The sequence below is a fragment of the Phyllobates terribilis genome, unplaced genomic scaffold (assembly GCF_046119375.1).
Source record: "Phyllobates terribilis strain yellow unplaced genomic scaffold, ASM4611937v1 Scaffold_12__6_contigs__length_324123572, whole genome shotgun sequence".
Taxonomy (NCBI): Eukaryota; Metazoa; Chordata; class Amphibia; order Anura; family Dendrobatidae; genus Phyllobates; species Phyllobates terribilis.
In genome coordinates this window covers 145,868,613-145,892,098 of record NW_027362772.1, presented here as the reverse complement: position 1 = coordinate 145,892,098, position 23,486 = coordinate 145,868,613, and the positions used below count along the sequence as shown (strand labels likewise).

Sequence of the window (23,486 nt, the reverse complement as noted above, 5' to 3'; positions counted from 1 at the left end):
AGCCAGCCTATGCATCAGCCATGACAGAGGAGCTTGGCTTAGCTATTGAAATGAGTCGATCATTCAGCCCCCATTATATAAAGATATGGGGTGGAAAGCCCTCAGTTTCCTGGGACTACAGCACAAACTGTAAAATTGGGACATCTGGGGATCAGGGCCGGCTCCAGGTTTTTGTGGGCCCCGGGCGAAAGAGTCTCAGTGGGCCCCTTCAACACATACCACAATTCATGATGCACAGATACCGCAGATATATATATATATATATATATATATATATATATATATATATATAGTACAAGGCCAAAGATTTCACTTCTTACATTACATGAGCGATATCTATTGTAAATTCTACAATAGCTCAGAAACCGGCAAATCGTTCCATACAGAATACTGGCCCCATAAAATGCTCCATACGGGATACTGGCCCCCATATAACACTCCATACAGGATACTGGCTCCCACATAATGCTCTATGCAGGCTGTCACCCCCCCACCCCTTCCTTATAATGCCAAATGCAGGATGTCACTTTTTCCCCCATATACTGCCCCATGCAGGATGTCACACACACCCCCTCCCTTATAATGCCCCATGCATGATGTCACACACACACCCCCCCTTATAATGCCCCATGCAGGATGTCACACACCCATTCCCTTATAATGCCCCATTCAGTATGTCACTTCCCCCCGATATAATGCCCCATGCAGGATGTCATTCCCCCCATATAATTTCCCATACAGTATGTCACCCCCCCTTTTGATGCCCCATACAGTATGTCACCCCCCCCACACACACACACACACACACCTTTTTAATGCCCCATGCCTCCATACATTATAAAAAAAAAAAAAAAAAAAATCAAATACTCACCTCACTTCTCACCTGCTGCCGCTGCTCAGGTCCAGTCTCCAGTGTCGCCGGCGTCTTCCCGCTCTGCGCTCCCCGTGAAGGCTCAGGGGAGGGCACGGTGGAAAGACATCACCGCACCCTCTGACCTGAGACGTCACAGGGAGCGCAGACCAGGAAGACAGTGGATCTGCAGAGGCACGGGGAGAGGTAAGTATCGGGCAAGTGCCGGGGCCCTGAGCAAGCGGGGGGGGGGGGTGTGTGGCACAGCTGTCCTCCGCTCACGGGTCCCATAGCGCGCCGGGATGCCTGACAGCGAGTGGGCCCCCCCGCTTGCTCAGGGCCCCGGCACTTGCCCGGGTGCTGACGCCGGCCTTGCTGGGGATTATTCAGAAGGAAAACATATTGGGCTGTGTTAACATTTACATTTTCACACTGCATTTCATTTTATTTTTTATAAGAAAATATTAACACAAGGTCACATAATAATGTCAGAAATTGATGCAAACAGCAGAGGGGCCCCATTGATTATTATGGGGTCTGTCTGGATTCTGCTACGTGCCAGTTTTTAGAACGGAAAAAAATATGTTTGGCATGATGCACTTTTTCACCTGTTCCTAAAAATGGAAGGTCAATTCAACGGCTCACAGTTTTCAACGGCTTTCACATTGCATTCGTTGGTTACGTCGGGGCTTACGTAAAAATCCCCCGTAAAACGGGATTCGGGCATATGAGTAGACGGGGCTATACACTATAATGGTGCCGTCAGAGTCAACGTATGATCTGTCGTACTGTTGCCCGGCGCTGGGTGCTGAAGGAAGCTCTCATCGTTGCCATCTACTTGCGCTGAGATCAACTAGAGCAGGAGACAATGCTGATGGGAGTTGTATTCATCACCCACTATCTACATCCAGTGTAAAATGAAAAATTAAATTAAAAAAATGGCATGGGCTCCCGCGTCATTTTCATAATCAGCAGAGGGAAAGCCAAGGGCTGATATTACTAGACAAGGAAGGGGCCATGGATACTGGCCCACTCTAAGGCTAATAACATCAGCCCTCAACGGCCCCAGAAATGGCGCATCAATAAGATGCAACAATTCTGGCGCTTAGCCTCCACTCTTCCCACTTGCCCTGTTGTGATGGCAAGTGGGGTAATAGAGTTGGGGTTCATGTCAGCCTTGAATTGGCAGCTGACGAGAAGCCCAGAGGTTAGTAATGGAGAGGAGTCTATAAGATGCCCCCATTACCTTCCCCATAGTCATATTGTAAATAAACATACAGCCTGAATAAAATCCTTTATTAGAAATAAATGTCCACGCATTTATTTAAACATAGCTATACTCACCTTGATACCTAATCCATTAAAGCCAATGTCCCCAGCAAAAAAATAAAAAAGCTAATTTATACTCCCCTTACACCCAATCACCGAAGCCATTGTCCACTGCAAAATAATAAAAATAAAAAGACAACAATATCCCTCACCTGTCCGAAGTGGAAAGAATGCATAGTGTCCCACGCCGTAATCCATCTGTGTGACATGTGTGGTGAACTCACTGAGCTCAGAGCAGGACAGTGAGAAGCGGTGATCTCACTGAGATCATCGCAGTTCATGGGCCCTGTTTCGCTGCAACTCATTCTCCTGAGCTCTTGAACATGAACGGTCGCATCAGGCCATTGTTCATGCTGAAGAGCACATGTCGCACAGACGGGTTATGGCGTGGGACCCTATGGATTCTTTCCACTTTGGACAGGTGAGGGATGTTTTTTTCTTTTTTTTTACAGAGGACATTGGCTTCAATGGATTAGGTGTTGTTACGGATCCAGGTGGTGGAACCTCTGTGCTGCGGTGCAAGGAGGGACCAGAGGGGCGTAACTAGGTATCAACTCGGACTGACCAAGGTCGCAAGGCGGCTCAATCGACTCCGTGAACCAGGGAAGGACCGAGCAGAGAGACCAGGTGCTACTCTGGACCAGTCCTGGTATGAGAGCAGGTGACTCCCATGGGTCAGAAGGCAGGGACTGACCGGTACAGCAGATGAGCACGGCAGGCAAGCTGACGGGTGATCCGGGTAGACGGACTGGCAGACACCACGGGTAACTGGCAGGAGCCTCCAGGTAGGCTGGCTGGTAGGCATGGCAGGTAACATGCAGGAGCCTTCCGGTAGGCTGGCTGGTAGGCACGGCAGGTAACTGGTACGTCCTCCGGGCAGGCAAGCCTGGCCCATAGACAGACTGGCGGGTTTGGACTGTACGCAGACTGTCGGGCAGGACTGGTAGTCAGGCTGGCGGACTGGACTGGTAGTCAGGCTGGCGGACTGGACTGGTAGTCAGGCTGGCGGACTGGACTGGTAGTCAGGCTGGCGGAATGGACTGGACTGGAAGTCAGACTAGCAGCGGGACCTGAGGGCTGAAGCAGAGTTTAGAACACAGAGCTACAACCTTGCACGGGCACCTCCATTTTGGAGGAGGTGCCTTTTATATGAGAAGTCCTACGGCCATTGGCCGGGGACTCCTTAGGACGGCGCGCGCGGCCCCTTTAAGAGGGAGGGAGCGGCGCCCTAAGCACAGTGCCCGGGAGGCTGCACGCGCCGGCAGCAGCAGGAGAGCAGGAAGACGCTGGGACAGGAGCGCGGCGGTAAGAGGGACGGCGTCTCTGCCTGTCAGGGGGCAGAGACTCTGATGCTACAGGTGTTATACTCACCTGTTTATTTTTAAATAAATTTTAAATAAATGTGTAAAACAGGGTGTGGACTTTTATTTCAAATAAAGGATTTTTTTCAGTCTTATTTACAAACTAACTATGGCGATAGTAATGGGAGCATCTTATAGACGCCTCTCCATTACTAACCCCTGGGCTTCATGTCAGCTGCCAATTCAAGGTTGACATGAACCCCAACCCTATTACACCACTCGCCACCACATCAAGGTAAGTGGGAAGAGCGGAGGCTAAGCGCCAGAATTGGCGCATCTTATTGATGCGCCATTTCTGGGGCCGCAGAGGGCTGATGTTATTAGCCTTAGAGGAGGCTAATATCCATGGCCCCTTCCTGGCTAGTAATATCAGCCCCCAGTGGTCTGCTTTTCCTCTGCTGGTTATAAAAATGACGCTAGAAGCCCATCGCGAACTGTGGCGGCTTCTCTCGGGCGCCGGCAGGCTCGGACTGGCCTGGCGGGGTGCCGGGAAATTTCCCGGTGGGCCCTGGGTCCCTTGCAGAGGGGACAGGAGAATTTAAAAAGAAAAAAGTGGTCGTGGGCCCTTTAAGGGCGCGCGCACGCACTTTCACCGACGCGATGACAGTAGCGGGAGGGGCCTGGGAGGAGAGCAGGGGCTGCACTGCAGCGTCACACTCAGCAGACAGGGCCGCATGTCTGCTAAAAGTGACGTCACAGCGCGCCCTGCAGTGCAGTCTCCCGCATTAGGAGCGCGTCTGTACACTGTATGGGCTGGAGACAAGCCAAGGTACTGTAATATTTGTGTGTGTTTGTATGAATTTTTATGTATATGCTGCCTGCGTGTGTGTGTGTGTGTGTGTGTGTGTGTGTGTACAGTGTGTGTGTATATATGCCTGTGTGTACAGTGTGTGTATATGCCTGTGTGTGCCTGTGTGTGTGTATATGCCTGTGTGTGTACAGTATATGCCTGTGTGTGTGTATTGGCCTGTGTGTACTGTGTGTATATGCCTGTGACGCACCCCCCCTGGGCCTGTGTCGCGCAGCGTTGCGCACGCGGGAGCTTACCCGGAGCCGGATCTGTTGAGGGTTGTAGTCTCGTGGCGGTGACCCGGTCCGTGCCCAGGGAGTCAGACTAAGTGGCGCTGTATTAGCGGTAGATGTTGGACGACTACGCCACCCGTTGAATGCAGCGAAGGAGCTGCCGCTGCAGGGCAGACCGCTGAGGCCGGTGGTAGGATTGTGCGGCGTGATAGTATCACCCCCAACGGGAGGGGTATGGCCTCAGGGCAGCCGACGTGGATGATGGGGTAGCAGGAATCACTCAGAGACGATGCGGTGTAATTCAGGGTCTTTACTGGTGATAAAGATAGACCCTCCCGGAGTACTGGCTAGCGATCGGGGCCTGGTCAGTCCTTGAGCAGATGGGATCTCCCCTGGCCAGGCGGAGTTGTAGGCCTCCCAAACTAACTGTACTCTTCTGGCTACCTTGCTAGAGGCGGGTATAAGTAGCCCACGTCCCTGAGTGTACCGTGTGGTGCTCACCCGTATGGCCGGTGACTCGGGGCCTTCTAGTAGCTTCCGCTCCACGACGGCGGTGCTGGTCCCACGCGTGTGACCGTGCCTTCGGGTTTCTTGGCCAGAGGACCTGAAATCCCCTGCCGGGCGGTTTCTGCTGCTGGGTAAAGATTAGTCCCCACAGCCTCGGACTCCGGGTCCGGTGATAGCTTCTCAGTCAGGGCGAGCTCTGCAGCTGCCAGCCCCTGACTCTTTGTAGTACTGCTCCCACAGAGCTCCTGTTGTTTCTTCCTATGCTGCTTCTCTTCTCTACTTCTGGCATGGCCCAGGAGCTGGGCCCAGCTGGAGCCACAGCTCCCTGTCAGCCCTCCTGGCTGAACTCTCCCTCTCAACTCTCTAACCCTGCCTCAGCCCCAGGTTTATATAGGGGAAGTCCTTCCCCTCCCAGGACTGGGCAGGAGGTGTGGCATGCATAGGATTCCTGACCAAGAGACCTCCCACCTGCTCTCAGACATAACATTGCATTACTGTGGAAACCAGACCCCTGGGGTGCCACACCTGTGTCTATATGCCTGTGTGTATATGTGTCTTCATACGTGTGTGTGTGTGTCTGTGCGTGCTTCCCTGCGTGTCTGCATTTTTGTGTGTGTGATTGTCTGAGTGTGTCTGTGCATTTCTGTGTGTGCTTGCCTGCGTGTGTACGTGTCCCCATTTCTGTATGTGTATCTGCGTGTGTATATTAGGGCTCTTTCACATGTTCTGATATTTACGGGACTGGAGATATCCGTGTTCACCTGTGTGTCATCCATGTGACACATACTGGCGCTTGGGAATCAGTGTACAGTTAGCGCTGTTCCCAAGAGCGGGGTGCTGAACGCTGTCCTCATCATAGATCCCTGCAGGCGATGTGATCAGCAGCAGCAGGGTCAATGATGAGAGTAGTAGTCTACTCCCGCCGTGTCCAACTGTAAAAATAGGAATAAAATAAAAAAATCCTTATACTCACCTCTGCTAAGTGTCACCCGCTGTAATCCGTGCGAGTGCTCACGCCGAGGAGAATGACTCCTGCAGCGAGCTTGCTCCAGAGCTGCGCTTAGTGAATGACAGGGCACCGCTTGTTGAGCGCAGCTCCGGGGCCCACTCGCTGCAGGAGTCATTCTCCTCGGTGTGAGCGCTCGCACAGATTACAGCGGGTGACACTTAGTAGAGGTTAGTATAAAGATTTTTTTATTTTATTCTTTTTACAGTTGGACACGGCGGGAATAGACTATTACTCTCATCATTGACCCTGCTGGTGCTGATACCAGCGCCTGCAGGGATCTATGATGAGGGCAGCGCTCAGCGCTCTTCCCAAGCACCGGGTGCTAACTGTCATCAGTGTGCGGGACATTTTGCGGTCTGGACAGCAGGTAAAAAACAGACATGTCAGCGTGTTTTGCCCACAGACACCGCATGGTCTGTGGAAAGTGGAAACACACTGACATGTGCATATATGCATTCATGTGAATGGGTCTACGTGTGTCAGTGTCTCTGGTACGTGTAGAAACTGTCACCGCACATACTGACGTGTGAAAGAGCCCTTAGTATGCGTCTGTGTGCACTTGTTTTCGTGTGTCTTTGTGCATGCCTGTGTGCTCTTCCGAAGATTTATTATATTTGGAGAGAGATGGGAGAGAAATTTTAGGAGACAGAATGGGGAGATGTGTGAAGAAACAGTATGGTGAACTAGGGGAGGGGTGGGAATGGCTGCCGGAAAAGAATGGGGAAGGGATGTATGAGACAGTATGGAGAGTGGGGGAATAGTGTGAGGAGACAGTATGGAGGGAGAAAAGTGTGAGGTGACACAGCACAGAGACTAGGTAGTGTGGGGGAAGGTATAGAGATGCGGCAGTATGGGGGGAACAGTGTGAGGGCACAGCAAGGAGGGGGAGTGTGATGACTGGGCTGTATAGCGGGGACACCATATTAGAGGACAGTGTGAAGAGGGGGCCCAGTATGGAAAGGAGAGGACAGTGTGGAGAGCAGGTACATAAGAGTGGTAGAGTGTATGTCATATTTTGTGCAGGGAGCATTGTAAGAGTTAGGTTTATTCAGGGGCTCAGTGTAGATATTTGTATTCAGGAGAATTATAATGACACTGTATCTTTAAGGGCATTGTGTGGGGATGTGCTGCAGAAGACCAGAGAAGATGGAAGTCTGCAGAGACAAGCTGTGGATGAGAAAAGTCATCAAGGGGTCTGAACAAGATGGAGACGAAAAGAGGGAGAACGACTCTAATCAGAGAAGACGTCTCAGGTAAGATACCTGGATGTAAATGTTCATTTGTGATCCTGCCTGTGTCTCATCAGTACTGTGGTTCCTGCATGGTCCGCAGTCTGATGATGACTGATAACAACTCCCAGTATCTCTATTGTTAATTACATACTGGGAGTTGTAGGTTTATGTGATACAAAGATATATGGGGCTGACCTGACATTACAAATGATGGTGGTTCAGATGATGTATTCAGATACTGATGTGTTTGTGCGCGTCTGCGTGTTTGTGCGCGTCTGCGTATCTGGAATAATATATATTTTTGTAAGATGCGTGTATGTAACAGTGCATTGTGGTGTGTAATAACATTCATATGCTTGGGGCTCCTTTACTAAATCTATTAGGACTTGCTCACATGTATTAGGGAATTCCATTTGTCTTTCCACATTTAGAAACAGACAAGTGAAGTTTGCTAACCTTGTCATAACCATAGGGTTGTACTTGTATGGAGCGGGTTCAGGAGCTGAGCCTGCTCCATACCAGGCAGATGTCGGCTGTGTTACATAGCCGGCGTCTGCCTGTAACAGCAGTGATCAGAGCTCGCCTTGATTGCTGCTGTTTGAGTATTTAAGTGCCCTTGTCAATCACTGACAGCCGCATTTAGATAGCACGATGGCCGGTGCATGCAGTCACCTGCTCCCTTCAGCCCCCTGTGATGCAGTTGCAGGTTGCTGATGGGTTGCCAGTAGTGTCGAGTGAGCGTGGTCTGATAAGGTGTTATCCCAGCATGCTCGGGTGTTATCCAGGTATCATGTAGTGCTCTGCTAATATGCTCGAGTCCCTGCGGTAACATATTTTGTGGCGGTAGACAGAAGTAACACATGCAGTGATTACCTAACAAACAGGCAATCCTGCATGTGTTGCGTCTGCCTACCGCCGCAAAACATGTTACCGCAGGGACTCGAGCATATTAGCAGAGCACTACAAGATACCTGGATAACACCTTATCCGACCACGCTCGCTCAGCACTAGTTGCCAGGTGCTGCTTCAATGTTAGTCGTTCAATGAAGCTCAGCCTGAGGTTGGCCTCCATTGAAGATGTCACAATCAAGGTGCCAGACGTTATTGCAGCACGCTCACTTTGTAGTTAGTGTTGACTGCAATGTCTCCCTCCTTGCACCGACCCAATAACAGGAAGCGAGTGGCGGCAGGGAGAATAAAACGTAATTTTCTCCGTGTAGCCAACGCTTTTCCATTAAGCCGTCTAACCAGGTTTTAAACCTTATTTACCGGTAGATTACCCCTATATCTGCAGATAAATAGCGTTTTTCAAGGTGACAAGTTACCATTAAAGGGACTCTGTCAGTACAGAATGACTGTTCGAACAAAGTCCTGCTGCTCAGTGCTTCACAGCGCGGCCAATCATGTAACTATAGTGCATTATAGAAAAACATAACAAGTAATAAAACCGTTTATGGTGGGCTGTAGTGTGGGCCCCTAGAGTCAGTTCCCCTGGTGGGCCCCTAGAGTCAGTTCCCCTGGTGGGCCCTAGGCACCCCAGTCCGACCCTGGGCGCCGGTACCTGTGATACTGATGCTGCACACAGTTGCCACACGTATAAAACATGCGGACATCTCCGGTACTAGTTTTTCCAGTACGGGAAATATTAGGAAACCTGAAAGATCCATTAGAAGAAGCAGATCTGCAACAATCAGCTTCCTTTTAACAAAGGGTTGCCTTGGTGAGATTGTTTAATACCCCCAGCTTTCCACAGGTATGTCCACCGCCATCAAATACTCCACTGCAGGGGTTCCTATTGTAGAAAGAAACTGGTATAACAGGTACAGCAGAACCCAAACCTAGGAGCCTCCTGGCTGCCTGTCCTCAGGGCAACATTCAGAAATGAATCTTTTCCTACATAAAAAGTGAATTGAATCACGTTCCATGTTCAGCGGCAAACTTTTATTGGACTACGAGTTTCGGTGACGGTCCGTCTCCTACATCAGGTCTCAGTGCTTGCCCAGCACAACCTTAAAAGGTTGATCAGGTCTGATGAAAGAGACGGACGGTGTCCGAAACATGTAGTCCAATAAAATATTTTCCTTTTCTCTGACTCTGGTTATCTACATCAACGGCAGTGCAAAGACTAAACTGCAGCTCTTTTTCTTTTCTAGTATATCCAGGCAGTCCCATGACATGAACATAGCGCGTAACTACTGCAGCCCATCAACGGCAGAAGCCTTGTGATGGCTCCAGCCAATCAGCAGTCAATAAATATCATGTGACTACCGTGAGACACAGAGCCAACATCGCTGGAGCCACACTGGCCCCAAAGTGGATCGTGTTTTTTTTTATTTTATCTTTTGTATTTAAAAAAAAAAAACAGGTTTTCCAGAAGTCGCCTTTTAAAAAAAAAAAAAAAAGTTTTTATTGTGGGTTGCACAGGTTTAAAATAATAGAGCTGTTAGGGTATGTTCACACAGCATCTTTTTCCGGCTGCAAAAAAAAAAGTTTTTCAAACAGAAGACACTTCGAGTATCACTCCTTTTCTCTGGAGTTGTTAAGCTTTTTTTAAGCATTTTGGTTGTTTACGGAGCACTTTTTCACTATTTAGCAACTTTTAACCAACGTTTTCGAGATTTGTTTTTTTAACTTATTAAACAATGAAGAAAATACAGGGGCTTTTTTGAAGCAAAAACACTGACAAAACACTAAAAACAAAAAAAAACAACACCTGAGCAACTTCAAAGCGTCTTTCTAGCCTTCCCATTGAATTCTAAAAGTATTGACCATCTTTCTAGCAGAAAACACCCGAAGAATGAACTTGTGCTTACAGCATTGTTAACCACTGCTGCCAATCACTTGGTTCACAGCAGCTCTGCCGATGTAGAGGACATGAACCGCTGATCCCAGTGATTTGCTGCAGCGGTCACAGGTGTTGTAGACCTTATGGACCCGGGGAGGATGAGTAACGGCTCCATTGCTATTTTTGAGTTCTGCAGTAAAAGGGACAACCCTTTAATAACTTAAAATCTGTTGATTACATTTCAATGTGTTTGTATTTATTTTTATTATTCTTTTTTTTCAGAAATAGAAATGATGAAGCCTCTGAAGAACATTGTTCATATAAAAGGATAAATGCCAAAAAGTGAATAAAGAAGAGTAAATAAGGGTCTGCATCAGAAGATGAAAATGACTGCTTTATCTAATGTTTGATAATCATCAATACAGCAGCTGCTAGAGGAGCTGGCAGTCAGGTAGGCTGCAGGTCGCTGCCATCACTCCTGAGATATGACAAGCTCTCATACATGAACAGGAACCTTATAGTTTATGGCCCCGTTGGCGCATATGTCCAAATCCCGATTTACAGGTGGGGGCGGAAATCGAACGCAAGCCCCAACGGGACATACGAACGTGCAGAAAAGTGCAATGTGAAAACACCCTAACTTGTATTTTATGCATTGAAATCCCTGGTGTTTTGTATGCACGAGTCTAGTGGGCGGTCCTACTAGAGATTGACAGCTATCTCTGCATGTACAATTATACAGGGAAAACTGTCAATCACAGAGTAGGATCGCCCACTGGACTCCTACATATAAACTCCAGGGACTCCAGTGAAGGATTTACTGAAATTTTTCTCATTAAATTGTATAGCAATCTGATCGGATCTTCCTGCTCTATAACATCCGGCCTGCAGGTCAGACACCATTTCCAACATGACAGGTTACCTTTAACAATTAAAATGAATGGGAGATGAACTGCAGTAATCAGCAGCGGCCAATAAGACTATATGCACACAGTGTCTTCACCATGCAGGCAAATCGGTAGGGTTTTCCAAGAGCATGACGCTTGAGGATAGGCTGGGTTTTTTTTGCCGTCTTCTTGGTTGATACTTTGTGGACGTGTTTTTCCACTGTATTATAGTTTTAGTAAGTAACCTAAATAAATGGTAATCAGATATTAAATACCAATGGGAAAAGAGATCACCCCTGGGAAAGAAATCACCACTGAAGGAGAGATCATCCCTGGGAAAGATATCACTGGGGAGATCATCATTGGGGGAGAAATCACCAGTTGGAGGGGATGGGATCACTGGAGAGATGATCACTGGAGAAGATGTCACCAATGAGGGGAGAGACCATATACCAATGGATGCTCTCTCCCCCATTTGCGCTCTATGCTCCATCGATGCACTCTCCCCCATTTGTGCTCTATGCTCCATCGATGCGCTCTCCCCCATTGGCATTTGAGATCTGGATGCATTTTATTTTCCTTGCTCACTAACCATTACCAATTTTTATGGTTACTTTTTGGACACGTTTTTCCATTGTATGAAAATATTTATGCACTGGTTTGCATGTTGTTATTTATTACTTTTTATCAGCACTTTGTATATATTTGCTGGGTTTTTCCTTCTCTTTATACATTTTGTCTCTGCTGGTTCTGAGGTTTCAGTGGTTTGGTGGTGGTTTTTTACCATACGGCTGCTTCTAATTGTTTTTAGACATTTAGCATTAGTTGGTCTCATAAATATTTTCTGTTTTTAGAAGTGCAGCCTTTCATGTGTATTTATCTTTTTCTTCTTTTGTGTGTATTATATGTACACACTGGCTAGCACTGTAGATTTATTGTTCATTCATCAGTGATTAAAGTGCATGTTCACATGTAACTTATTTGCTGTTGATTTTTCTGCCGCATATTTGCAGTAAAATACACGTGCGTTACAGGTGGATTTGTTGCAGTTGTATCCCAGGTTTCAACCCTGAATTGCAATAATTTCCACGCAAAGAATTGACACGACGCAGGTTTTAAAATCTGCATCGCAAGTAAAATTTCTGCACAGAAAGTTTCAGCAATGTGTAAATAAAATGTTAAACTCTCATCTGTGTTCCTAGTCCTGTATTATGTCTCATTCAAACATCAGTGATTTTTCTCGCACGCACAATACGGACCGATTTCCATCAGTGTTTTGGATCAGATTTTAAATCAGCGTTTGGTGGTGATCTGGACTGCTCAAAAAAAACTACGCAGATATGAGATCAGCCCCATGGGTTCAATTTCTATCTGAAAAATACAGATAATTTTTCACATACGAGTTCTGTGTTTTTCAGAAAGAACTAGTTCCCATTATAGTCTATGGGGCTGATCACATGTCCGTGTGTTTTGGCAGAGCGGTCCACACCAAAATATGGAGACATGTCTCAGTTTGATCTGAGTCTCAGAGCAAACTCGCCAACGCACGTCTATGGGTCATACTGTGATCTTTGCTCATGAAGAAAAAAAAAATTACTGATTTTCACTGCCCCGTAGAACATTAGGCCCAGTGCTATCCGATAAAACACCGGGTAGTCCTCCTCTGATGAATACGCCCTAAAAGTGACACATGGACAAATCACTTTTTAAAATCTGATCCAAAACACTAATGGAAATCGGTCCGTTTTTTTGCGTATGAGAAAAAACACTGACATCGGAATGAGCCCTCATGCTGCAGCTTTTCCGCACACAAATCCACAAAGTGGGAACAGACCTTAGAAGTCCCATATATTAGACAACCCAAGCTGGAAGGCAGTATTATGAGTATACAGGCCTCCAGGACCGTACCCGATGGATAATGTCGGGGGAGAGGAGGACCTGAGTGTTTTTTCATTGACAAGATGTGGTCCGGTAGATGAGGGTGTCAGGACAGAGAGCAGCCATCTAATGTCTATGGGGCTTCAGAGCTGACTATATAGGATATATTTCTGTAATCTGGATTCTTCTCTTCTTCAATTGGTTGATCTTGGGATTATGTTCTTGCTTTTTTTCTCCTGCTCTATTGTATTTCAAGGGATTGTCTGGAATTTATGAATTGATGACCTAGTCTTCTATAAGCTCAGTGGGGGGTCCGGCACCTGCCATTCTCTGCTGAAATCAGGATATATTAGGTTTATGGCCCTTGTCTATGTTAAGCACAATGGGGGGGTGGTCTACCATCAGTGTGATAAGGAGACTGCAGCCCATCTAGAGTAGGCAGCAATGGAGCCCCCTCCTTCCCCATTCAGCTCAGCATAGATGGGGGAGATACATCTCTCAATGAGTAGTCAGACCTTTGTCTGCTTAAATAATTTGAGTTAATTCAAGTGTAAAATTGCTAAATCCCATTGCAGATTACAGCAGATATTTGTTTTCACAGCGTCATTAGCACAGAATGAATGAAAGCTATTCCGGAGCCGTCACTACAAAGGAAATCACATTTGGGATCTGTAAATTATCTTGGCCTTTATTTTACTAAAAGGGGATTGACAATGTGTAAATCTAGTGTACAGGCTGCTGTGTTATGGATTTCAGGAGTTGTATATATCCGTCTTTAATACACAAGATGTGCAATGTCCAGGAAACGCTGTACATACAGCAGAGCAAGGCTCGCTAGGAATATATGGTGAATGCTGTCGCATGATATGGGGGGCTATGTACTGAAACATCACATTAACCCTGCGATTTTCCGTTTTTGCATTTTCGTTTTTTGCTCCCCTTGTTCCCAGAGCCATAGCGTTTTTATTTTTTGGTCAATATGGCCGTGTGAGGGCTTATTTTTTGCAGGACGAGTTGTACTTTTCAACGCCATTACTAGTTTTACCATATCATGTACTGGAAAACGGGAAAAAAATTCCAAGTGCGGTGAAATTGCAAAAAAAGTGCAATACCACAGATGTTTTTTTGTTTTTGTTTTTTTTTACCACGTTCACGGAATGCCAAAACTGACCTCCCATTATTATTCTCCAGGTCATTATGAGTTCGTAGACACCAAACATGTATAGGTTCTTTTTTAGTTAAGTGGTGAAAAAAAATTCCAAAGTATGGTAAAAATAAAAAATAGCGCCATTTTCCAAGACCCATAATGTCTCCATTTTTCAGGATCTGAGGCTGGGTGAGGGTTTATTTTTTGCGCACCGAGCTGAAGTTTTTACTGATAACATTTTGGGGTAGATCGGATGTTTTGATCGCCCATTATTGCATTTTATTGCAATGTTGCATCAACCAAAAAACGTAATTCTGGCGTTTAGAATTTTTTTTTACGCCGTTTACCAATCGGATTAATTTTTTTTATATTGATAGATCAGGCGATTCTGAACGCGGCGTTACCAAATATGTGTACGTAGGTTTTTTTTTTTATTATTTTATTTTGAATGAGGCGAAAGGGGGGTGATTTAAACTTATATTTTTTTATATTTTTAAAAACTTTTTTTTTCACTTTTTGCTTGCTTCTATAGTCTCCATAGGAGACTAGAAGCAGCAACTGTCCGATCGCCTCTGCTACATACAGATGATCAGCAGATAACCTGTATGTAGCAGAAATGGTCCTGTGCTATGAGCGCCGACCACTAGGTGACCCGCGATCACGTGACGGGGTCACCGATGGGCGTGGTAAGTGACGCTCTTCCGGCGCGGCGATGTTAAATGCCGCTGTCAGAGATTGACAGCGGCATTTAACATGTTAACAGCCGCGGGTGGATTGCGACTCCACCCGCGGCTGTTGCGGGCACATGTCAGCAGTAATAATCAGCTGACATGTGCTCGATTCAGTGCGGGCTCAGCGCCGGAGCCCGCGCTGAACAGGGGGTGACAGCCTGGTGCATACTAATACGCCACAGGCTGTAAAGGGTTTTAACGATCGTTCACGCAGTCATGTGGCGGTATGTGGCGCAACATAACACCACTGTCACCAAGGCTGCTGGCTTAATATTTGCAGGTGGCACACAACTTTGCCATCACAGACCCCCCTGCATCTTGCTTGCGACCTCTATCTGAACCAAAGAAAGATAACCCAAGTGTGGGATGGATCTTACCAACCATCGAAAATATTAAACAGCCAGAATATGGGTCGGTGTTACGACAGCGGTATCTGGACCCTGTTTTTCTACTCAACCACATTTAGAAGCCTCTGGTGGGCACAATAATTGGAGACGCCATGTTACCTTTTACGATCATCTGTCCCCCATCTGTACATAGATGGGGCATGTTGTGCTTGGCCGAGCTGGCTGTCGGCAGAACGAGCACCTGAAGCATCGTTCATCTGACAGCCTTCTAAACTGGACATTTGGCTGAAGGGAGAAAAGGAAATGATATTCTCCCTGCAGCCGCTCGCTTCCAGCTATCGAGGCGGTGCCGGGGGGCTGTGAGCAGTCAGCACCTACTATACAACGAGCAACCTGCAATCACTTCCCCTGCTCTTTGACTGACTGCCTGCCACACGCACACACGCTGCCCACGTATGCCTTCTTCCTCATGCAAAATAAAGAAACCTTATACTCACTTCCCGCACTGACACCGTGCAGGTAATGTCAGTGCTGGGTGTGATGTAGTTATGCCACGTGAGTGCGGCATTCAATCAGTGGCCACCGCTGCGCTCACACTTTCCTTGTATAAAGCTCCTATGTCTTATTGACATGTGAGCGCAGTATCCCATCAGGTTTCCACAAAATAGTGAATTTACCCATTACTCCTGTGCTGCAGAAATCAATGAAACACATTTGTGAGGAGCAAGGTCACCTGCACAATTTACGCGACTCCAAAACATTTACACGTTTCCCCTTAAACCACTCGAGTGTTGCTTTAGCAGTATGCTTTGGGTCATTGTCTTGTTGGAAGGTGAACCTCCATCCCAGTCTCAAATCACTGACAGACAAACAGGTTTTGCTCAAGAATATACCTGTATTTGGGGTATCCATCTTCTTATCTCATAGACTGTAAGCTTGCGAGCAGGGCCCTCATAGAATGTAGAGTTGGAAGGGACCTCCTGGGTCATCTGGTCCAACCCCCTGCTCCTTTCGATATGAGCTATGTTTATTCTGTATTGTTTGTATAAGTCCCCCCTAAAATTTGCTGCGGAATATGTTGGCGCTATAAAAATAAAAATTATTATTATTATTATTATTGGCTCTGACCATTTTCCCTGTCCCTGCTGCCGAAAGAAAAACATCCGCACAGCTTAATGCTGCCACCATCATGTTTCACTGTGGGGATGGTGTTCTTGGGGTGATGAGCTGTGTTGGTTTGGTACCAGACATAGCATTTACCTTGGTAGCCAAAAAGTTCAATTTTGATCTCACCTGGCTATTTAATGGTGATGCATCACACACAAATCAGATTACAAAAATATTTAAACAGGTTGTAATGTAACAAAATAGGTAAAAAGCCAAATGGGGTGTATACGTTTGTAAGCCACTGTAACTGCAGCCAGACACCGCTGGTGGTGGCTTACCTATCAAAAGGATTGGACAATGAAATTCAACATACTCAATCGTTCTCTCCTCAATTACTCGCCAGTGGAGAGTTGGAGGCCTCCACATACAGGAAATAGTTTGCAGGTGGAATTTTCCAGGTTTGGCTGACTTTATGTGAACGTGAAATAAATAATTACGGTTGGATCCATATCACACAGGTGAGGTCACCTCCGGCTACGAGTGTGCTCATATATATGGAGTATATGGCTGGGTGTGCAGGATACAACTTGTAGCTCAGAACACAGAGCATACAATGTAACCTCCACAGCTCTCATATGTGCTATATATGTGTCACTGTATACACACTGCAGCTGAGAGGTGACCTTCATGAAGTCTTCTTAGACAGCAGTGTTCAGTCTGACAGCCGGTGATCTATGACATCCTCAGGTAGGGCAGTCATGAGACTTACACTGGAATGTCATCAAAGACTGCGAATGTCATGGAATTCACCTCTAGTAACCAAGTGTTTGCCTAAAGACAATCTGTTACTACGTGTTCACATGTTGCAGATATTTTTTTTCACGGTTTCATTCTTCTAAATGAGGTTCACAGAAATCCATTGAGAAGATGCAGAAACCACCAAGTTCAGATGAAGAGCACTGATCCCTACACTTTGGATAGATCGCTTGGCCGAGCAAGTTCTTCCTCCCGCCTCCTCCATACACATTAGACCTATTCTCCACGGTATGAGCACACGAGGGTGAACCCACAGAGTTTATTTTTAAACAGAACCCGCTTCAGAAAACACAGAATATACCAAGTTTGGTCTGTCTGTTTCTTGGGCTTCTTTATCTAGTTTGCGGCATCTTCGAAGGAGAAGTTGAAAGAAGAATAGACCGTTCACTTTTGGCATTTGCAGTGGTTAAAACTTTCTTTTGAGTGTTTTAAGACACTTTTTCAGGTGGATGTCAGAGTGGACTTGTCTAAAAATGGTGTTTGCACATGCCCCATCTGATACTATGTGAGAGGAATGAATCCATCTTTCCTAAGCGGTCAATCTAGTTGCTTCCTTTTTTTTTTCCTTCTCAATTGACTCAATGTATCAGTTAACAGTGGATGAAACTAGGATTGAATTTTGAAGTACCAATGTACTTGTTTCATCAGTGTCTCCCAGATCCCCAAAGACTTTAATGATTGCAGAACGAATCATAGGACGCGCGTCGAGTCTCCCGGACCAGAGCCACGGATTCATTTTTAAAACTGATGTGTGTATGGATCAATGAAATGTTACAGGAACTTTGACCATGGTACTTGTCACATAGAAAAAAGAGCAACTGCTACAGTGCACAGTAATACAGATGAATGGGGCAGAGTTGCAACCCACAAGTTTGTGAAAATGGGACAAGCAAGTTGCAGAAATTAGAACAGACTTTTTTTTTTTGCAGGTTGCAATATGACCTGCAGTGTAATTCATCTGCATTACCCTGCGATGTAGCAGCTCCATGACCTGTAATGCCTCCTAACCAATAAGCAGCTGCACATACTTATATCAAATGTATAGGGCTGAAGTTGGTTTCTTATTTGTCAATTTTTAATTATTTATTTTTTACGGGTTTAAACAACAGAAATCACAATAATAAAATACAATGAAGTGAGGAGCCCTGATGTGAATACACTTAAAAAGCAGCTACAAAATGTATAAAACTGGCATGAAATGGGCACCGATGGAGGTTATTGAAAGGGTTAAATGACTTTGGGCCACTGATCTTACACTGCCGGCACACAGACAGTGATGCCCCACATCTAATTCAGGTCACTCCAGCCTGGCCCAAAGGGTTCTGGCCATCAGAACTGGGATTTATTTATTTAACGTTAAACCTGTAAAAAAAACAAACACAAAAATAAGAAACCAACTAAAGAATCGCAGCCTGGCCAGATATTCAAAAGGTGCAGGCGTGATGTTTGGGGTTTTTTTTTTCAATCAGGGCTTCAAAGAGACATTACAGGGGTCTTCCTCCACAAGATATTACTGTGCAATCAGTCAGCAGAGTACAGGCTGCCAGCGGAGGGCAATATGCCATGTACAGTACTATAGGGACGATGGCACAAGGCTACACGCTTCAGCTTCAATAATAATAATACTATTATATATAGATATATCAGCCTCACCACTAAAATATATATATATATATACATATACACACACACAAACACACTATACAGCCATAGTGATCTGTGCGTATATATATATATATATATATATATATATATATATATATATATATATATATATATATATATATATATATATATATATATATAATTACACTGATCACTGACCGGAGCGGTGCGGGGCCTGTATACACAGATCACTATGGCTGTATAGTGTATACCGGTGTACACAGCCCCTACCACATAGGATCACACAGGGCAATCAGTGAGCAGACCTGTGCCCCCCTGTGCAGCCATGTTCCCCCATAGTTCCCCTGTGGAGGAGCAACACTGGGGCATTAGTGTGATTATAGCAGATTACACCATGGAGAGAGGAGAATACCCCGACATAACGCAGGAGCAGCGGTCACATGAGAAGGGGTCTACAGTTGCATGTGACCCTCCATGTACGTGTATAACACCAGATCATCCTCACACCCCGGCAGCCGGCACTCACCTTCCCCCCAGATACCGCTGCCCCGGCTGCCATGGTCAGTGCTGATCTCTCCTTGTTCCTCCGCTCTGAAGGTTTCTACCGCCCGCCCGAGTCACAGGAGACTGGAAATAAAGAGGCGGGCGGAGCCAGGGAGAGCCCAACCAGACAAGTGTACACAGTGCTGCACTAAACCCCCCTCATCTGTATAATACACAGCGCTGCACTAAACCCCCCTCATCTGTATAATACACAGCGCTGCACTAAATCCCCCTCATCTGTATAATACACAGCGCTGCACTAAACCCCCCTCATCTGTATAATACACAGTGCTGCACTAAACCCCCCTCATCTGTATAATACACAGCGCTGCACTAAACCCCCCTCATCTGTATAATACACAGCGCTGCACTAAACCCCCCTCATCTGTATAATACACAGCGCTGCACTAAACCCCCCTCATCTGTATAATACACAGCGCTGCACTAAACCCCCCTCATCTGTATAATACACAGCGCTGCACTAAACCCCCCTCATCTGTATAATACACAGCGCTGCACTAAACCCCCCTCATCTGTATAATACACAGCGCTGCACTAAACCCCCCTCATCTGTATAATACACAGCGCTGCACTAAACCCCCTCATCTGTATAATACACAGCGCTGCACTAAACCCCCCTCATCTGTATAATACACAGCGCTGCAATAAAGCCCCCTCATCTGTATAATACACAGCGCTGCACTAAACCCCCCTCATCTGTATAATACACAGCGCTGCACTAAACCCCCCTCATCTGTATAATACACAGCGCTGCACTAAACCCCCTCATCTGTATAATACACAGCGCTGCACTAAACCCCCCTCATCTGTATAATACACAGCGCTGCACTAAACCCCCCTCATCTGTATAATACACAGCGCTGCACTAAACCCCCCTCATCTGTATAATACACAGGGCTGCACTAAACCCCCTCATCTGTATAATACACAGCGCTGCAGTAAACCCCCCTCATCTGTATAATACACAGCGCTGCACTAAACCCCCCTCATCTGTATAATACACAGCGCTGCACTAAACCCCCCTCATCTGTATAATACACAGCGCTGCACTAAACCCCCCTCATCTGTATAACACACAGGGCTGCACTAAACCCCCCTCATCTGTATAATACACAGGGCTGCACTAAACCCCCCTCATCTGTATAATACACAGCGCTGCACTAAACCCCCTCATCTGTATAATACACAGCGCTGCACTAAACCCCCCTCATCTGTATAATACACAGCGCTGCACTAAACCCCCCTCATCTGTATAATACACAGCGCTGCACTAAACCCCCTCATCTGTATAATACACAGCGCTGCACTAAACCCCCCTCATCTGTATAATACACAGTGCTGCACTAAACCCCCCTCATCTGTATAATACACAGGGCTGCACTAAACCCCCCTCATCTGTATAATACACAGTGCTGCACTAAACCCCCCTCATCTGTATAATACACAGCGCTGCACTAAACCCCCCTCATCTGTATAATACACAGCGCTGCACTAAACCCCCCTCATCTGTATAATACACAGCGCTGCACTAAACCCCCCTCATCTGTATAATACACAGCGCTGCACTAAACCCCCCTCATCTGTATAATACACAGCGCTGCACTAAACCCCCCTCATCTGTATAATACACAGCGCTGCACTAAACCCCCCTCATCTGTATAATACACAGCGCTGCACTAAACCCCCTCATCTGTATAATACACAGGGCTGCACTAAACCCCCCTCATCTGTATAATACACAGCGCTGCACTAAACCCCCCTCATCTGTATAATACACAGCGCTGCACTAAACCCCCCTCATCTGTATAATACACAGGGCTGCACTAAACCCCCCTCATCTGTATAATACACAGGGCTGCACTAAAACCCCCTCATCTGTATAATACACAGTGCTGCACTAAACCCCCCTCATCTGTATAATACACAGGGCTGCACTAAACCCCCCTCATCTGTATAATACACAGCGCTGCACTAAACCCCCCTCATCTGTATAATACACAGGGCTGCACTAAACCCCCCTCATCTGTATAATACACAGGGCTGCACTAAACCCCCCTCATCTGTATAATACACAGCGCTGCACTAAACCCCCCTCATCTGTATAATACACAGTGCTGCACTAAACCCCCCTCATCTGTATAATACACAGCGCTGCACTAAACCCCCCTCATCTGTATAATACACAGCGCTGCACTAAACCCCCCTCATCTGTATAATACACAGCGCTGCACTAAACCCCCCTCATCTGTATAATACACAGGGCTGCACTAAACCCCCCTCATCTGTATAATACACAGCGCTGCACTAAACCCCCCTCATCTGTATAATACACAGGGCTGCACTAAACCCCCCTCATCTGTATAATACACAGCGCTGCACTAAACCCCCCTCATCTGTATAATACACAGCGCTGCACTAAACCCCCCTCATCTGTATAATACACAGCGCTGCACTAAACCCCCTCATCTGTATAATACACAGGGCTGCACTAAACCCCCCTCATCTGTATAATACACAGCGCTGCACTAAACCCCCCTCATCTGTATAATACACAGCGCTGCACTAAACCCCCCTCATCTGTATAATACACAGCGCTGCACTAAACCCCCCTCATCTGTATAATACACAGGGCTGCACTAAACCCCCCTCATCTGTATAATACACAGGGCTGCACTAAACCCCCCTCATCTGTATAATACACAGTGCTGCACTAAACCCCCCTCATCTGTATAATACACAGGGCTGCACTAAACCCCCCTCATCTGTATAATACACAGCGCTGCACTAAACCCCCCTCATCTGTATAATACACAGGGCTGCACTAAACCCCCCTCATCTGTATAATACACAGCGCTGCACTAAACCCCCCTCATCTGTATAATACACAGCGCTGCACTAAACCCCCCTCATCTGTATAATACACAGCGCTGCACTAAACCCCCCTCATCTGTATAATACACAGCGCTGCACTAAACCCCCCTCATCTGTATAATACACAGCGCTGCACTAAACCCCCCTCATCTGTATAATACACAGGGCTGCACTAAACCCCCCTCATCTGTATAATACACAGCGCTGCACTAAACCCCCCTCATCTGTATAATACACAGGGCTGCACTAAACCCCCCTCATCTGTATAATACACAGGGCTGCACTAAACCCCCCTCATCTGTATAATACACAGCGCTGCACTAAACCCCCCTCCACTGCTGATATCACACACATTAGTAGCGCACTGCACTGAGACTCCCGACCACCTTGCACGTCTGTTTGCATTGACTCTCTATCAGCGCGCCCCCTGCAGGTAGCCCGGAGTACCGCACTGTGCCCTTGGACACATACGGATAAATACTGATCCTGGACACGTGCTGCGCTGTCCAATCCGAGCTGTCCTCCCGTCATCCAATCAGACAGTCGCTTTGCACCCACCTCCATCTCAGGTCCATACAAAAACAAGGGCGCCCAATCCGACCAATCACAGGCCACCTATCATCCACGCCCCCGTGCTGGTGATCAGCTGATAAATTACGTCATAGTAAACAGAGGCGGTGAGCCACGTGACGGGAGGTGATGTGATAAGTCACGACATTGCCGCAAACCACCCCATCCCCGGGGATTTCTCACCGTCACTGCTCTTATTTACTGTATGTGTGTTACTTGGTGTCAGGCTGACAACCAATAAAGCGGCCCTTATATATGCCCGAGGTTGATAGGCCACATCACCAGACTCCAGCAAGGCAGCTCTCAGGAGAGCCACTGTCACAGAGGCAGAATGACTGGTGTGTGGGAGCGTGCACATAGCGTGCTCTGGTGTGTGGGAGTGTGCACATAGCGTGCTCTGGTGTGGGAGCGTGCACATAGCGTGCTCTGGTGTGTGGGAGCGTGCACATAGCGTGCTCTGGTGTGTGGGAGCGTGCACATAGCGCGCCCTGGTGTGTGGGAGCCTGCACATAGCGTGCCCTGGTGTGTGCGAGCGTGCACATATGCACATATCGCGCTCTGGTGTGTGAGAACGTGCACATAGCGTGCTCTGGTGTGTGAGAACGTGCACATAGCGCGGTCTGCTGTGTGAGAACGTGCACATAGCGCGCTCTGGTGTGTGAGAACGTGCACATAGCGCGCTCTGGTGTGTGAGAACGTGCACATAGCGTGCTCTGGTGTGTGGGAACATGCACATATGCACATAGCGTGCTCTGGTGTGTGAGAACGTGCACATAGCGCGGTCTGCTGTGTGTGAACGTGCACATAGCGCGCTCTGGTGTGTGCGAGCGCGCACATAGCGCGCTC

The 23,486-nt window shown here is 47.0% G+C and overlaps 1 protein-coding gene across 1 annotated transcript in view; it reads right to left on the bottom strand.

Moving 5' to 3' along the window:
- LOC141172295 (branched-chain-amino-acid aminotransferase, cytosolic-like) overlaps window positions 1–19,312 on the bottom strand; it is a 47,479-nt gene extending 28,167 nt beyond the window's left edge. The window contains exon 1 of the mRNA XM_073656331.1: window positions 19,162–19,312. Coding sequence (XP_073512432.1) covers window positions 19,162–19,194 — 33 coding nt within the window. The 5' untranslated portion in view covers window positions 19,195–19,312. The remainder of the gene's footprint in view (window positions 1–19,161) is intronic.
- Window positions 19,313–23,486: the final 4,174 nt, after the last annotated feature.